Source organism: Anabrus simplex, chromosome 10 (assembly GCF_040414725.1).
Source record: "Anabrus simplex isolate iqAnaSimp1 chromosome 10, ASM4041472v1, whole genome shotgun sequence".
NCBI lineage: Eukaryota > Metazoa > Arthropoda > Insecta > Orthoptera > Tettigoniidae > Anabrus > Anabrus simplex.
The window spans coordinates 64,727,072-64,745,795 of record NC_090274.1 but is presented as its reverse complement, the minus strand read 5'-3'; the positions used below and the strand labels follow the sequence as shown (position 1 = coordinate 64,745,795).

The 18,724-nt window shown below is 39.1% G+C and overlaps 1 protein-coding gene across 1 annotated transcript in view; it reads right to left on the bottom strand.

Moving 5' to 3' along the window:
• Positions 1-1,020: 1,020 nt before the first annotated feature.
• Positions 1,021-18,724, bottom strand: part of Oga (O-GlcNAcase) — a 226,814-nt gene continuing 209,110 nt past the window's right edge. Inside the window, exons 17-18 of the mRNA XM_067154884.2 lie at positions 14,437-14,596; positions 1,021-2,148 (exon numbers count right to left, since the gene is read on the bottom strand). Coding sequence (XP_067010985.1) covers positions 2,018-2,148; positions 14,437-14,596 — 291 coding nt within the window. The 3' untranslated portion in view covers positions 1,021-2,017. The remainder of the gene's footprint in view (positions 2,149-14,436; positions 14,597-18,724) is intronic.

The window sequence follows — 18,724 nt, the reverse complement described above, 5'->3', positions numbered from 1 at the left end:
CTTTCCCTTCCCCAATCGGTCGAGTTTTCTGACCAGCACCACGATACATTTAAATTAATATTAATAAAAATAATCCGATGGCACTAGCTGAATAGAAATCTGCTTGCACTACAACATTAATTAATGAATTAACTGCACTACAATAGCATTTATGCACACACATTAATAGGCTAACAACTAATGTAATCCTGACTCTTATGGAACTGCACTGTTTCACTGATCACAATCACAAATGACAATAACAACAACATTCATGAAAACAAATAAACAGTGCACTCCCAAACTTCTCTCTCCTTGCTCAAATTTCAAAGCATGACAACGTATTTAACAATTTGATCACACTACAAATAGTGCAGTCACGTTATGGTTACATTTTGAATCTTTATTTTAGCTTCTTTACAGAACCAAATTATTTAAAGTCACTAAAATGGAATTCATTGTTTTGTAAAATGTTTTGGAATTAATCTCTAACAAGATTAATATAAGACATGGGGGGAAAAGCCTAGGTACATTGTAAAGTGGTTGGCGATGTGCTCAGGGCTCCGCCGTTCAGCACTTACACCCGCCTGCGCTATTCCTTACCCTGACAAACCGATATCATCCTTCCAGGCTCCTCCCGCTCCCTTGCTAAACTCTAGGAACCTACCGAGGGCTCTACTGGACAGACCATACTAATCTTGCAGACCATACGCCTGCACTCTTCCTTCTCCTGACAAGCCCACATCGTTCTTCCGGGCCCCTCCCGCACATTTGCAACGTGTGGGACCTACTCAGGACTCTGCTGCCACAGTCCGAACGCCTCACAACTAAAGAGAAAACATCGAGCGTGCCGGACAGCAGCCATGGTCTGAAAGCAGTTACCATTTTCTTGAAAATAGAAAAGCAAAATATTTACAGCCAAAATAATAAAGATAACATTGTATACCTGAAAAGCACACCACTCACTACATTTGGCCATCTCTTTATGTAATCAATTACAGAGTGAAATAACCATAAATGTTTTTGAAAAGGTGGTGGGGCGGCACCCAAAAGCCCTTCATACACGAACCGCCACTGCATTCCAGTACAAATCCAGTGATATGTTTTGCATAATATTGAAGGTATAACATGTTTTGCTAAACCAAACTAGATTAAATAGCTCTCTCAAATCCTACTCATAACTCAACCGTGAGTTACGACACAAAGATAAACCTGTCTAAGATATCTTAATTATGCTTTACCTTTACCTTAAAATAAGCACTTGAAACATAAGACACACAACCAATGTTATAACTTGAATGACGATTCCTGCAAGAGCACTCCCCGCATTGCTCTATACTATATTTCATAAGTGGTCAAATCAATAAATCAATTAAGCAACCGATGTTCCGATAACAATTATTTCCCCATCACTTGAAGATGAATCCATGCATATGTAATGTAACAATCTGCAATTTCATGACACAGTCTACCACAACTGACATTTTTTAAAATGTTGAAACTGCAATTTACCAGCAGAATAAAATCAGAATTGCGGTTTCCTGAAAGTGAACTTTCGAAACTGAAACAAAATAAAAAGTGTGGGTTCCCTCAGGACTCAAATCTAGACCCTCCTGATATTTACATTAAGTACCAGAATATTTTTTGTCATGTAATTCCCTAGATGTTTACATGAACAGGCATTCTGAGAAGAGTAAGGTAGCTTTCCAAGCATTTACCAATAAACTAGCATCGCAGTAAGTGAACATTTTACTGAAACACCTGAGGAGAGACTAAATTGGGTGAGAAAGTTCTGGGTTTCAATCTGCGGCCAAGAATGTTCTTCCTTGAAACATGTTTATAACTCGCACTCTATCCACGTCAACAATACTGTCAGGATCATAGCTACACCACAGGGAGCTGTCCCCGACATTCATGCTGCTGAATAGGAAGTACAGTACTTCCCAACATAATTAAAATATATACCGAGAGCTGAATATCAGCAGAAAAAACAAAACCCTTTATAATTAACCCAAATCGGAGGTTAAGATGACATTGCTCAAAAGACTCTTCCCAAGTAGGTGGTGTCAGAGCTCAATCCAGGACTCAGTTCCAGGAAGCCCAGCTTGCCATAAAATTCCAACATGTAGCGGTCCTTGGAGCTCACTGGCACATACACACCAAATGAACCTGTAGAAAAAACACATTACATTAAGAAATTGAATAAAGATGATGTCCAGGTTTTCACAGAAGAAAAACTCCTCTGTAGGAATAACTAACAATGGTAAAGAAGACAACTGAACACACAAACACTGTATTCACTTCTGTAAATATGCTCGTTCTTTTCTAATTTCTTACGACTGCAAAAAATGAGAGGAAATTGTATAAACTATTTATCTAAATTAGAAATGCCAAAATATGAGTGCTATACAAAAGTAATTACGAGTATGTTTATTCTTAAATGCTACAGAGACCATTCATCATCATCATCATCATCCATTTCTCTCATCCAGCTCCAGCCAGGTTGCGATGATTGGGGCACCTTTCCATTTTCCTCTATCCAACCACCACTGTTCCTCCTTAACTACAGTAGAATTCCATTAGTCCGGCATCCAACAGACCGGAACACCCGATGGTCCGGCACCATTCCAGGATTTTTTTATGGTTTTTTTTTTTTTTTTTTTAACGTTTGTGACAGTTAAAGCGCACAGCGCGGTTCAAAACCACCCAGAAGTGTCCACTACGCGTCTGCTATTGTTAGACACAATCGGCATTGTTGGCTGTCACCACACACAGGTTCAGTTCATTGTTTTGATCACGAGCACTTCTTTGTATTTAAGCAGTGACAATGTTCTCGAAACCGAAACCTTCTTCAAGTTCCAAATCAGGAGAGAAACGTAAGCACATAACTCTGACCATCAACCAGAAACTGGAAATCATCAAACGACTGGAGAAAGGTGAGAATAGAAATATTTTGTTGAATGAATTTAATATTGGCTCATCAACCAGTTACGACATAAGAAAACAAAAAGATAAACTAATGAAATTTGCTTCTCAATCGGTAACAACTAAAAAAGTGGCTTCCAGACAAACATTAAAAAGGAACAATTAGACAGCTTATTGTACAAATGGTTCAGTACAGTACGCTCCGAAAGAAAGCCGGTAACAGAGCCAATGGTTATTGAAAAGGCAAAGAAATTTGGACAAGACTTAGGTGTTGCGGAAAGCAACACAATTTTTCTGATGGTTGGCTCAGAAACTGTAAGTTTTGGCATGGAATTCGAAGACTTGATGTTACCGGAGAGACACTTTCAGCAAACCAAGATTCAGCAGAAAAATACAAAGACAAGTTTGAAGAAATAATCTGAGTTGTTAATATAACAGCTGATCAGATTTACAATGCTGATGGAACAGGCCTACTATGGCGGTGCTTACCAACATCTACTCGAGCTGCGGGAGGTGAAAAGGCGGCTAAAGGGTTAAAAAAAAAAAAAACAAAGACAGATTGACAGTTTTGCTATGTGCTAATGCGTCTGGAAGCCACCGAATAACTCCTTTTGTAATTGGTAAATCTAGAAAACCTCGGGCATTTAAAAGTGTTACAAACTTTCCTGTCCATCATGACACTCAATCAAATGCGTGGATGACCGCCACCCTATTCAAAGACTGGTTCTTTCATCATTTTGTGCCACAAGTCAAAGGAAGCTTCAAAAACCTTGGTCTACCAGAAGACAACAAAGCCGTCCTTTTTTTGGACAACTGTAAAGCACATCAGTAGCTGAGTTAGTTTCTGGAAATATATTTGCTACACTCCTGCCGCCTAATGTTACGTCACTGATTCAGCCAATGGATCAACGGGTAATCCAGAATTTTAAATGTTTTTTATAGGAGTTCTTTCATTTGCAGCATGTTAAACGCTGAGTGTGATGTAACTGAATTTCAAAAAAAAGTTTAATGTACAAGATGCTGTCCATGCCTTCGCATTGTCCTGGGGTCAAGTAACAAAAGTTACTTTACAACGGTGCTGGGGAAAATTTTGGCGAACTGCAGATCCTACATTTGATTCAAACTACAGACTGTTGAGGAGGAACAACATCCCGAATCAGTGTCTGAAGTTTTGGATGTTGTAAGAAGTGTAACCAACAACAATCCTTTGGATAACGTATCTGAAGAGGAACTCACGGAGTGGGTTCAAATGGATAACAATGAACCTACCGAGCAGGAGCTAACCGATGAGGACATTATTCAAAGTGTATTCAACCCTCAACCTATACACAATCTTGAAGAGAGTGACTGAGATGAGGAAACTGAAAAAAAGGAATCAGCTGGGTCCCTAAATAATTTCATCACTTTTGCTGAGTGTAATACTAATTATAATGCCACTGAACTTATTGATTTACATATCATCAGAAATAACTTTTATTCCAAGCTACAGCGATCTCGAAAACAAAAAGATATTGAAGATTTTTTTTAAGTCACACTAAAATATTGTACAGTACATGTATGTAAACTGAATGTGTTCAATGAAAATTTGGTGCTGCCCTAATTTTGAGCCAAAGTTATTACACTAATGATTCTGCTGATCAACATTTTTACTACAAAACGCAGTGTTACAGCTGTTTTCGCTGTACGCCTTAACCTATATCACAGTAAGAGGTACCGCCCGATAGTCCGACACTTTTGGTAATCCGGCAGCAGGCCGGTCCCGAACGTGCCGGACTATCGGACTTCTACTCTATGTTCCAATCCAAGTTTCTTCTAATTGTACTATTCTTGATAGTTTCCAACCACCTTAGTCTGGGGATCCCTCTTCCTATTGGAGTTGCCATCATCCACTCTGGCATCCTCTAACATGTCCAAACCATGTAAGTTTATCCCTCTTCATTCTGTCATAAAGTTTTTCTACTCCGATTTCCTTTCTGTCCTTTGTCTTGCCTATCACACTTCTTAAGAATTTCAATTCATTGGCCTGGATTTTATTCTTCTGTCTTTTTATCTGTGTTCAGGTATCTGCTGCATTTGTCAGTATTGGGCAGAATACATCTTCTACATCACCTCTTTACACTTCATTGGTGCTTCCTTCCTCCCCACCACACACACTGCTGAATCCTTTTACTGATCACCATATTTAGCCCTGCATCCTGTATCAGTTCACTTCCCAACTACTTGTAAAGTTCTCCACAATTTTAAGGTTTCGTCCCTTTATTTTTATAATTCCTTTCCCTTCCCTTTCTCCTCTCATCAACACCACTGTCTTATTCTTTACCACACTGATTTACATTCCTTAATTTTTAATAATCTCGTTCAACATGTCGAGTTGCTCTTGTACCCCACACCACAAGATCATCTGCACACAGAATTACATTCAGCTACCGTCCCCAAATTTTACCTTTGTCTCCTACACAATTTCATTCGTAACTATTATGAATAACAGTGGTAACAGCGTAATTCTTTATCATAGTCTAGTTTCATTCCAAACCCAGTATGTCCTCCCCGCATGTCTGGACACTGCTGAAACAATTTTTGTACAGTCAAACCTCTCACATTGGACACCCGTATAGCCACCCCTTTTGATTAGGCATACAGTATACAGTCGAAAATGGTTAAGACGCCCCTCTCTAGCGCGCTTCCCTGGTTATTACGTCATTATTCGAAAATCCCAGTCCATGTCCTATTAAATACATGTTAAAGAAAGCTGGATAGCACATTTACATCACTCTTTAGTACGTTCGTAATATTCCCACCATAAGAAATTTAAAGTACTGTTCTTGACCATGTTGCACGCACGATGCTCCAGTGGCGACTGGCCAGGGTGAGGATTTGGTAGAGAACTTAATTTCACAGCCCTAGCATGTAGACCTACAGTTGCAAGGAGCGTCAGTCTCAAGCCAGTCTTTGATGTGGGCGTGTTTGTTTGGATCGCACAACAGGAGCTCGTGTGATGTGTTGGTGCTAAGTTTTACGATCGTAAGTGCATTGCGTAACAACGTACGTAAATTAGGCTCACTGTACGTACGTATACAGCTGACGTTTTGGTGCTTAATTTATGTACTATTATAAACACGCGAAAGAAACCTGGATAGCACATTTAGGCCTATGTCACTCTTTAGCATGTTCATTACATTCCCACCATAAGAATTTTAAATTAGCGTTCCTGGCCATGTTGCGCGCATGATGCACCAGCGAAGACTGGCCACGGTGAGGATTTGGTAGAGAACTTCATTTCACGGTGCTAGCATGTCAGCCTACAACTGCAGCGAGTGTCAGTCACGAATGAAGAGGTGCTTAATGACACAAATAAACAGACAGCGGGATCATCTAATAAGCCCTATACTTAGACATGATGGGTTATTGAAGAAAATAATAGATGGTTCCTTAGAGGAAAAAAAATAATAGACGACGATCAAGATTAGAGTAAATGACACAAATATTAGATGACATGAGATGTGACTCCTACTACGAACTGAAACGTGAAGAATGGAGAGCTGCTGCCAACCAGCCTTCAGTTATGGAGAAGAAGAAAGATAGACATTTTACAAATGATGAAAAATTAATGTTTATTGAGAATGCAGATGCTAATCCACACATGAAACATCTGCAAATAGCCCAGATGTTGGACATTCCTACGATAACTTTAATCATAATTATAAGCAACGTGTATAGTACGCGTGTCTAAACATGTTTCTCCTTGATGTTTTGCTTTGTTGGTGTTCTTAAAATGTATTTCATTAATTATAATCGTAAATACTTTTTCTATGTTTTCATCATTATTAATTTTACATTCAAACCTAACCTCGATAAACAGCATAATTGTTTTTTATTTTTTAGCACATTCCCTCTTTAGGACGTAATTTTTTTTCAGTCCCCACAAATACGTCCTAACCAGTTTTGACTGTATTGAATGCATCGTTTAACTCCCTATACTTTTACGTTAAGAATCGTCTGTACATCAGACATCCCTCAACTCTGGACAATGGACAGCCCTTGAATTAGTTTGGACAGGTTCAAAATTTATTTTGTTTTGCTGTTTTGTAATGGGTTTTACACAAGCAATTTTAACATTGTCATTGGAAATGCTACCTGTCCAAGAGCATTTGCGAGTAAAAACAATAATGTTAAGACGCTTCCTGTATTTTGGCGTCACAACAAAAAAAGAATGGATTACAGGGGATATTTTCGGTGAAGGTTAAAAGAAATCAATCTAACAATGAAAAAGGTTAAGCGCAAAATACTGTTGTCAATAATGCTACAAGCTATGTGGACCTAAATCTATGGAATGTCACAGAAAATGTATGCCTCCCAACTTATGTAGTAAATTGCAACCACTAGACCAGGAAGGCAAACCTTTTCCGACTAGCGTATCAATTAAGGTCTTGTTTATTACTTTTTACTATCTAGTGTGCCATCAGTTTCTTTAAAATTATTGTAAAACCCCTGATTTGACTTCGTATAAGCAGAGTCTACTTAAATGAAGTCAAATCAGTCTACTTAGTAGACTATTAGATTGCATTATATAAAAATCATTTTGACTGAATTTTTCATGATTTCATTTTGCAAACATCATTGAAAATTGCATTTCAAAAGCAGATAAATTTTAAGGGAAGGTAGACGACATTATCGGGAAAAGCGGCATAAAAATAGATAAGATTTGAACTAGAATATCTTCATCCATTTTTTCAACATAACTTCAAAACACTCAGAACAGGTAAAGTTGTACTACTACTTAAATGTTAGCATCCTAAAAGTTTTCAATGTTAAATTATGTATTTTTTAAATATAGTACAATTTCTTTTTTAGCATGCATCCCAAATTTCAGGTACGCTTTTCTAGGTAACGTCTGTACTTCAGGAAGTAAAATATCAGAATCGTGCCTAATAGGCTTGATGTGCAATAATAGACTTAGGTTAGAACAAAAATCATACATGTTTTTTTTTTTTTTCAGACACTTAACTTTCTGATCATGAAAATGACAAAATATTTTTCAAAAAATAAGCCCTGTGGGTCACTAAGGAATAAATTTGTTGATTTTTAAGTCAGCCTTACAGGTGACAGTACACATTAAAAAAATGTTTAATAGCAGCTTTGTATATTTAATAGTTCTTTGGTGAAGTGTACCTGAAATTTTGGATGAATACTGAAATTATATTGTACTATATTTAAAAATACAGAATGTAACTGTGTTTTTTGATAATATTAAAAACTTTAAGGATGCTAACAGTTAAGAAAAAGCACAAATTTACCTGTTCTGAGAGTTTTTAATTTATATTGCAAAAATGAAGATATTCTAGTTCAAATCTTACCTATTTTTGTCACTTTTCCCTGTAATATTGCCCACCTCCTCTTAAGAATATGATATACTTTTGCTTTAACCTAATACATTTGTAAAATATATCGCCATAGAATTAATTGTGACATATGTCATTATTAAAGTGTAATGTTAATGATCAGGAAGCTACGGTGAGAACCCTATATGGAACAACTGAATGGGTCAAGATTGAGAAAGGTGTACGTCAAGGCTGCATATTGGCACCTTATTTATTCAACTTATATGCAGAGTATGTGATGAGGAATGCCAAATTAGATGAAACAGAAACTGGAGCTAAAATTGGTGGGAGGCATATAATTAACCTTAGATACGCTGATGACACCACCCTGTTGGCAGAAAGTGAAGAACAACTTAAGTATCTACTAATGAAGGTGAAAGAAGAAAGTGCAAAAGCTGGACTAAGGTTGAATGTCAAGAAAACAAAGATCACGGCAACTAAACCTATAACCTCCTGGCATGTAAATGGTGAAACAATGGAGGTTGTTCCTAGTTTCATCTACTTGGGCTCCAAAATAACTGCTGACGGCGAATGCAGCCATGAAATTAAGAGATGCTTGCTCCTTGGGAGGAAGGCAATGGCCAACCTTGATAACATTTTCAAGAGTAGAGACGTAACTTTAAGAACGAAGATTCGTATAGTGAAGGCTATGGTCTTCCCAGTAGCAATGTACGGAAGCGAGACCTGGACAGTAAAAAAGGCTGAGCGTCAAAGAATAGGCAGATTTGAACTATGGTGTTGGAGAGAACTCCTTAAGAGTTCCGTGGACTGCGAAGAGATCTAATAAGTCCATATCACAGGAAATCAACCCAGGCTGCTCACTGGAAGGTCAAATACTCAGACAAAAACTAAAGTACTTTGGTCACATTATGAGAAAACATGATTCACTGGAAAAGACTGATGCTAACAAGAGAAGAGGGCGACAACGGATGAGGTGGATAGATGGCATCAAGGAAGCCACGGCTCTCAATTTAGAAAGACTTCGGAAAATAGTATACGACAGGAAGAAATGACGCACTTTGGTCTATGGGGCCACGGAGAGTCTAAAGCGACTAAACGACTAACAGCAAGAACAACAACAACAACAACAACGTTAAAATATGCTATGTTGCTACAATTTTCGACCTATTTAATACATGTTTAAACATTAAAATATGTTGTACGGTGTGCCACAGAAGTCGTGTTCATTTGTCACCTACTGGCACACATGCCATAGGTTCGCCACCCCTGCACTAGACAAAGGGGTAATTCAAGGTGTAAAATTACTGTGCAGGAAACAGTTAATGTGGGGCCATCATCAACACAGGAGATAAGTGTAACAATGTGATTGAATTTACACGGAGTGTGACGGATCTCAACGCAATTCGCTGGATCCATGGTGCTTGGATAGATGTGTCTAAAGAAACAATTGTGAAATATTTCCACCATGCAGGATTTATGCCATAATCAACTGAAGAGAAAGAACCATCTCACAGATAACATGACTTTAAGTGAGATATTAGGATGTCTCTCTGAAGGCCTTTGCAGGGAAATGTCAGACGGTGTTAATAGCGATTTATATAATGCGTTGGAAGTCCATGATGATGTTCCTGGAGCAAATGGATGTTACAGAAAAAGAAAATATGAGAAGAAAAAGGAGGAGGAAGAGAAAAAGAAGAAGAGGAAGTTGTGCAGTGTACTAATGAGTTGGAATGTTACGTGTTTGTGTATAACCAACCAGAAATGGTTCAAACTCTATTTGGATTACATTGGAAAATTGAATTAGAATGGGCATGTTCAAAACTCGAAAAATAATACTGTAGTGCATTTTTTTAACAGTTTTAGCAAGCATTAAATTCACTGTGCTGTACTGTATAGGAATTCAAAGAACCATTGTTTTTATTATGAATATACAGTATACGGTACACACTAGCTCAAGAGATTTTTCCTTTCCTGCACTGTTAGTGCACTTTTGAAATACTGTACACTCACCCTACTGGAGACCCCACTACATTGGACAGATTTTTAACGAACCATAGGTGTCCAACTTAGAAGGGTTTCACCGAATATTGCTTGCACATATTCTACCGTTTGTTTTTCCAAATCCTTTCTGTTGCATTACTTTCCATACCTTTGCTCCAGGTGCACTATCGTAAGCCTTTTCTAAATCAAGGAATGTTGTCACCACATCTCTTCCATATTCCCAGCAAGCTTTTCCATTAACTGCCCCACACTGAAGATTGGGTCTAGTGTTGATCTTCCACCATTTCGAAAGCCACACTGCTCTTCTCTCAATTGTCCTTCGACCTTTCTTTTCATTCTCTTTTCTAGTATCCTTTTACATATTTTTGCTACCCGAGATATCGAGTGTATCCTCGATAATTATCAACATCTTCGTGCCCCCTTCTTAAATACAGGTATGATTACTACTTTACTCCAGTCATTTGGTGCAGATTTTTCTCTCCAAAAACAGTTTATACAGCCATTGCAGACTCACAGGTCCTGCTGCTTTTATCATTTCCACACACACAATTAATCTAGTCCTGCTGCTTTTCATCTGTTCCATCTTCTTCTTTCTTCTTCTTCTTCTTTTAAGAATAAGTTTGCAAACAAATTAATGTATATGCCAGTCAAGTGATTGTCGCTTCACCTCGCCCCTTCACCAAATAATGCTGTGGACACATGAAGGTATGTACAAAATTCTAGATTTTTAAATTCAGTAACTTAGAGGCAATGATCAAAAATAGCCAATGATGTACAGCAGGAATTTGAAACAGCATGGTGTAAAGAGCATCGAGATGAAGAGCAGGGAGCTGGACGAGTGACAGAAAAGAAGCAAACGATGGAGAGGCTTATGTTCCAAGCAGACCCAGCCTGTAGTTGGACACTGCTCCAGATGATGATGATAATGATTGTGGTGGTGGTATTTAAATGGCTTGCCTAGGAATTTAAATCACCCATGCAGTAGCTGGTAGTGAACATGTTAACCAAACCCATAATTAATACAACCTGTGTCTGAAAAGTTTGGTGAATGGTCGCCTAGGTTGTACACTGTGCTAGTTCGGACAATGCGCTCGCGCATACGCATACCGAGACATGACACCAAGTGCCCCCCATCGGTCAACTCACCACAGTTGAACGGAGTTGAACACTGCAACACATTGCATGGAGTCAGTGTGAGGACTCGTGTCATTGCACAATGGAGTGCAAAACTCAGCAACGCGTTAACATGAAGTTTTGCTTCCACCTGGGCAAAACGGCAACGGAAACACGCAATATTAGTGCAAGTTTACCACGCTCAAGCAGTAAGTAAAAAGTACGTTTTTGACTGGTTTAAACGCTTTCGAGATGGAAAGGAAGGTGTTGAGGACGAGGCGCGTTCGGGTTGACCAACCACAAGCACACCTCCAGACAACATTGAATGAATGCGACAGATGCTTGCGAATGATCGGCGACTGTCCTTACAAATGATAGCAGATGAAGTGGGTGTAGGCAAGGACAGTGTAAGGACCATTGTTCATGAACATTTGAAAAAGCAGATTTCTTGTGCCCGGTTTGTACCGCACAACCTGACAGGTGAGCAGAAGCAAACTCGGATGGAAACGATGGGAGATTTCATTGATGCTTGTGACCAAAATCCAGAGTTGTTGAAAACCATCATTACAGGGCCCTGTTTCATAAAACATCTTACACTAATATTATTAGTAAGAAACCAATAATATTAAATAATATTAGTACTATGTTTCAAAGAGTTATTAGCTAATAATATTAGTAATTAGTTTATGAGTCAAAATCATTAATACATAATCCTAATGATATTAGTAAATTGTTTCATAGACAACATGACTAATAAAATTTACTCATATTATTGGGATTATTTCCATAAATGTATTTTGACTCGATCCATATTATTAGTGAAACCAAAGCGAGTGGTATTTTAATATTTTGGCATAAAATCGTGAAGATCAGTGAAACCGTCGACTCCGATTCAAATAATGATGTGAAATAAGTGTAGGTATTCACCGTTCAATAAATGTTAGACCAAAAACAGCCTGTACTGGTGCGTAACAAACATATGCATACAATGAGAGATTTAGGTTACATTACAGAACTTTTAAGTATTTGCTTGATAGGATTCGTAACAGAATGTTCCACTGCAAGGAATGAAGCATAATCTCAAAACAGCAGCTTCACATTGCACTCCACAGGTTGGTAGTGTTACACAGTAACATTGTGTTTCCCTAGAGCAATACTGCTAAGAGACTCCTTAAAAATCTTGGCTTATACCACCAATAAACCAAGATGGTGGTGGTGATTATTTTTTTTTTTTTTGCTAGTTGCTTTACGTCGCACCGACACAGATAGGTCTTATGGCGACGATGGGACGGGGAAGGGCTAGGAGTGGGAAGGAAGCGGCCGTGGCCTTAATTAAGGTACAGCCCCAGCATTTGCCTGGTGTGAAAATGGGAAACCACGGAAAACCATCTTCAGGGCTGCCGACAGTGGGGTTCGAACCTACTATCTCCCGAATACTGGATACTGGCCGCACTTAAGCGACTTCAGCTATCAAGCTCGGTGATTATTGTTTTAAGAGGAAGTACAACTAGGCAATCATCCTCTATATAACACTAATCAGATAGAAAATCAAATGGATCCGACACTTCGAAAATTGAAGGTATTGGCCAAAGAAAGAGAAGGGCCACGAAGGGCGTAAAAATGACGCTCTAGGCCTCGCAACCATACACCGTCGGGGTCAGAAAAGAGCAAGAGTTGAACAAGGGAGGTCGGACAGAATAGCCTGGAACGAGTAAGTGGAAGCAATGTCAGGACACAGCTCAGGGCCCTGTGATCGCCAACCCACACTCCCAAGTTGAGAGCCCCTGGGGACCCTTTTAGTTATATATTACAACAGGCAGGGGATACCGTGGGTGTTATTATACCGGCCCCACCCGTAAGGGGTAGTAAACCAAGATTTTGCTACTTCATCTCAAGGGAGATTTTTAGGAGCACATAAAATAAAAAAGTAAAAAGAACAAGGATGGTTATAGTGTGCAAATGGCTGCGAATAGCTGGCGCTTTAACTCAATCACTTTGCACAACGAAACTTTCTTCTCACATTATTTCCACTTCTTTTATTCATTCTCATATGTATCAATCAGAACAACGAATATAAAGTGAGCCTATCGAACATACGGATTAATAGCCGGTTGTAGTCAAGCACCAGCCTACTGCTAGGAACAAACACAAACCAAGAACATATGCAACAGACCGATTCTAACCTCCATTTGTATCAGCTGACTAATGAACTAATATTAGGAGTGAAGCTATTTTATTGGTCATGTGTAAATCTTTATGAAACAGAACTCTTAACTCATAACTATTTTTATGAGTTCTAATATTGTTAGTTAATATTAGTCTATGAAACAGGGCCCAGGAGACAAGTCGTGGTGTTACCAGTATGATCCGCAGACCAAGAGACAGTCAATGGCGTGATGTTCAGCGTCTTCTCCGCCTCCCAAGAAAAGTCGGGGCACAAAGTCCAAAATTAAGACAATGCTGACCGCCTTTTTCGACAGCAATGGGGTCATTCATCATGAATTTGTACCCCAGGGTACACCTGTCAACACGGAATTCTACGAGGGAGTTTTGAAACGGCTACTGCAACGCATCAGACGGGTTCGGCCTGAACTGTACCAGAGTGGACAGTGGAAGCTCCTCCAAGACAATGCCCGTCCGCATCCTGTGATCCGCATGACCCAGCTTCTCCCTGAACGCCATGCAACTGTTCTTCCACACCCTCCGTGCTCTCCGGATTTGGCGCCGGCAGATTTTTTTTGTTCCCCCGTCTTAAATTAGCCCTGAAAGGCCACTGGTTCGATAATATAGCAGGTATCCAACAACGCGTGACAAGGGTTCTTCGGGAGATTCCAAAAGAAGCGTTTGCTGCCAGCTTCCAGCAGCTTTACAGTCTATGTCAAAAGTGTGTTGTAGCTAACGGAGATTACTCTGAAGGCCAGGAAAGGAATTTTGTGTGTAACGTATGTTGTCTTTATTTCATGAGACCATTTACCGAACTTATCATGCAGGATAGTAAATCACAATTAATATGTTGGCATTTTTGTGCAAATTATTTTGATATTTATAAGTATGATTATAACAATACATGCAAACTCACCATTAGCTCGGAGAGCTGCCAAGAGGCAAGTCACTAGCCTCTTTGCTACGCTCTGGTCCATCACACTATTGAGTAAAGAACAACACATCACAGATGGATGGTGGCTGTGAATAACTTCTGGCACGTCTGCTCTGAATGTGTGGAACCACGACACAAATTCCTGCAATAATAATCACATTCCTTAAAACACCATATTCCAAGAATTCAACATATGCACATCATACTACAGTGAACCTCGTCAATGCATTCCTCACTAACACGTTTTCTCGCTTAGCACGTCATAAATTCAAAGTCCCGATTCTCATCATATTACAGTAAAACCTCGTTAATTCAAAGTCGTTGGGACTCAAAAATCGGACTTCGAATTACGTGATTTTGAATTAACCGCCAATTCGCAATTCAGAAGTACCAACCATTGCTGCGTTACAAAATATTCTAAGGCCCGTTACTGCATGCAGTTAACCTTGATTCACAATTTATACCTTTCAAATACCACGAAAAAAGAACTATTTCCAAAATGTATCCAAAAAGGTGCATTTACAGTATTCAAATAATGCACTTGCATATCTCACTGGCAAATTTAACCTCACGCAATGAAAGAAAGAAAAAAAAGCACGATTCAAAGACGAGGAGAAATCTATGCTGGCTTCCATGTGCAAGTGCTTTATTCATTGGAGTACTATACTGTATGCATTTTAGATGCCTTGTATTTACACAGAAAGCACCCGATGCCCTTAAAATCAAACTTTCCTATGATTGTACGATTTCCCGCCATGGCACTTCTCTCGTACTTCAGAAATGTAAACACTTGCCGCGTCACAAAGTATTCTAAGACCCATTAATACATGCAATCACCTCGATTCACAGTTTAAACCTTTCAATGCCATGGAAAATCTATTTCCGAAATGTATCCAACAAGGTGCATTTACAATTTTCAAATAATGCACTTGGTTAAATCACTGACGAACATAAATTCACGCAACAAAAGAAAAAAAATCACACAATTCAAAGACGAGGATAAATTATGCTGGTTCCCCTGTGCAAATGCATTATTTTTTGGATACCTGTACTGTTTGCATTTTTAGATGCTTTGTACTGGGATGGAAAGTGCCCGACGCCCTTAAAACATTGTAGCTTATCAAACTTTTCACGAGGGGATAAAGTTTCTCGCTTTCATGTGCATTGCAATTGCAACGCACTACAATGACCCCCATCCCCGACCCTTGTACGATTCCCGGCTGGCACTTTCTCCTTTAAAAGCATAAGACCGTTTGGGCTCGCATTAAAATAAAGCAATGCAGTTTCATAGGCAATGACAGTATTGTTCGGTGCCTACGAATTTATTATATGAGCCACGCTTTTTCGTCAACTGTCTGCATCGCCAGTGTTCGCGCATTCTGTTTTTCCGCACACTGCCTGTTGCGTGATATTACGGCGTTCTTTAAAAGGTTGAATACAAAAGAATTCCAATTTCATTCAACTTGGCAATCATGAAGCGCACTGTAGACCCACCGAAGTGAGTGTAAGTGCGGAAAGCTACCCCTCCACGTTCCGGAACACGCGTTCCATTATGACGCGGATAGATTTCGAGTTGAAATTACTCTGTAACATACTATTGTTTTAAAATGTAAAGGCAGTTTTGAATTAAAAGTCTGAATTTCGGTAATGGGGCCGACATTGTACTTCGAATTACGAATTATCCGTATTTCGAATTAAACAATTTAAATAACATGCAAAACCGTATCTCATGTTTCCAGGAACAAGAGCTTCTTCGAATTACGTGGGATTTTGAATTAACCGATTTCGAATTATCGAGGTTCTACTGTAAATATATACAAAAATACCTCACTTATCGCGACACGAATTTTTGCTATTACCGCTTAGTATGATCACATTTTTCCTAGCCCTGAAAATGTTATTTGTCATCCCTTGTTTTTCCTAGCCCTGAAAATGTTATTTGTCATCCCTTGTGAAACAAACGTGATTTTCAACTTGGGTAAGATCTGTTGCCACAGTTGCATGATTAGAGAAAAATTCCTGAACTTCACAGGTAAGTTGCATGTTCGGGGAGCAAGCTGTTAGCCTCAGGAATGTTCAATTTTGATTGCTGAATAACACACTGAGTCTATTTGTAATTGTATTTCGCATTCCATTCAGAAGTTAGAAATTTATTTTGTGTTGGGTGTGGTGGTACAGTGAAGTGTACCGAATATTTGTCACATGATACGGTAGTATATATCTGGATTAGGAACATATAAACATATGTAACACATCACGAATTTTCGCTATTACTGCTTACTAGGAGTACAATCACACTTTTCCTAGCCCTGAAAATGTTATTTGTCATCCCTTGTGAAAGAAACATGATTTACAACTCTGGTACAAGCCGTCGCCACAGCTGCGTCATTACGGAAAAAGTGAGCTTATTTGTGCTTGTATTTCATTCAGAAGTTAGAAATTTGTGTGTTGAGCGATACAGTGAAGTTTTTTTTTGCATGATACGGTAGTCTATATCTGGATTAGGAACATAATCTAGTGAAACTGACCAGAATTGACACCTGACATGTCATATGTTACGCAAACACGTTATGTGAACCGCTTAGTCTGATTGTGATGGTTCGGTCAGCTTCCGCTTCGAACGCTAGCGTTGTGCCTCGTCCTGGGGGCCACCTGGTGGCGAATGAACGTACAATTTCCCCTTCTATTATAACGTCCAAATTCAAAGAGTCACTGCTTAAGAAGCTTTTCTCGTGGACAGTCGAGATTTCTTCTGAGGACGCAGAGCACAGTTCTCCGTGAAATGTTAAGAATTTCACCTTATTTTCTTGACACGGCAAAAACCCAAAAGCCTATATACAGCATCGTGTCTAAAGTGCATTTATATAAATAATGCTCTTGGATAACGTCATACAGTGTCAAACGTAACCTCACACCCGGGAAAAACAAAACACGATTCAAAGACAAAGAGTAATTTGCTATATATGCACGACGCAATACAAGTACAGCATAAAACACATGCACAGGTGAGCCAACACGATTGTCCAGTTAGAAACATGACACCAACAAAACAAACTTTTAAAACCCAAACATATATTTAACACAAATATAAATAATAATGTATAACTTCATACAGTACCTGAAAAGTTCACAAATGATTAATGGTCCAGTAGGTCTTTTTTTGTCGCACATTAGGCCTTTAAAGAAAGAATGTATGAGAGGCTGCTTCATTTTTTTTATTTTATAAATACCAGCTTCAAACTGCTCCATATGGGCTGTAGCCTTAGCCTTAATTGTAGCATCGTCAGCATCACTTACATTTATCACAGAATCCAACACGGCTAGAGCAGCAAGTACATAATTTTTTGACGGAATAGTTGCCGCCTGCGCCTTATCTTCGTCGTGTTCAACATCAGCTGTATCTGCAGCTACTTCTGGCGTCACATGATCACAGCTGATCACCATGGCGGGATCCCGCTCTTCTGAAGTAGTCTTCGCATGGTCTATGGTGATGTATTCTGCGAATGTTATACAGACATCGGACTTTTGCCGTAACTCCTGCCATTCATCTTCACTGTCATCTTCATCTCCTTTTTCTACTTCATTTAATAATAATAATAATAATAATAATAATAATAATAATAATCATAATGTTATTTGTTTTACGCCCCACTAACTACTCTTTTATGGTTTTCGGAGACGCAGAGGTGCCGGAATTTAGTCCCGCAGGAGTTCTTTTACGTGCCAGTAAATCTACCGACACGAGGCTGACGTATTTGAGCACCTTCAAATACCACCGGACTGAGCCAGGATCGAACCTGCCAAGTTGGGGTCAGAAGGCCAGCACCTTAACCGTCTGAGCCACTCACCCAGCTTTCATTTAATGAACCAAAACCACCCTTGATGAAGCCGTTCTTAATTGTCGATGAAGGAATAGCGTCCCAGGCAACTGTCACTTGTCCTTTGTCGACCTCCCTTATCATTTTCATTTTCATCTTCTCGCTCAGTATCTTGGAAGAATACTGACACCTAGCCATCGTGCAATGCAAAACAGAAACACGTGCCCTAAACTAAAATACCGAAACAATAAAACTAAAACACAGTATAAACAAAATATAATAATTTAGAAGTTTATAACCGAACACTAATACTCAAAAGTATAATAATAGTAACTACAATAATACAAAAGAACTATGATTTCACTAGAACATGGCAACTCTGAAGCACGCTGTAGGCACACCAAAGTCAAAGTTCAGAGACATACTCCTGCAGATTCTGGAAGACGCGTTCT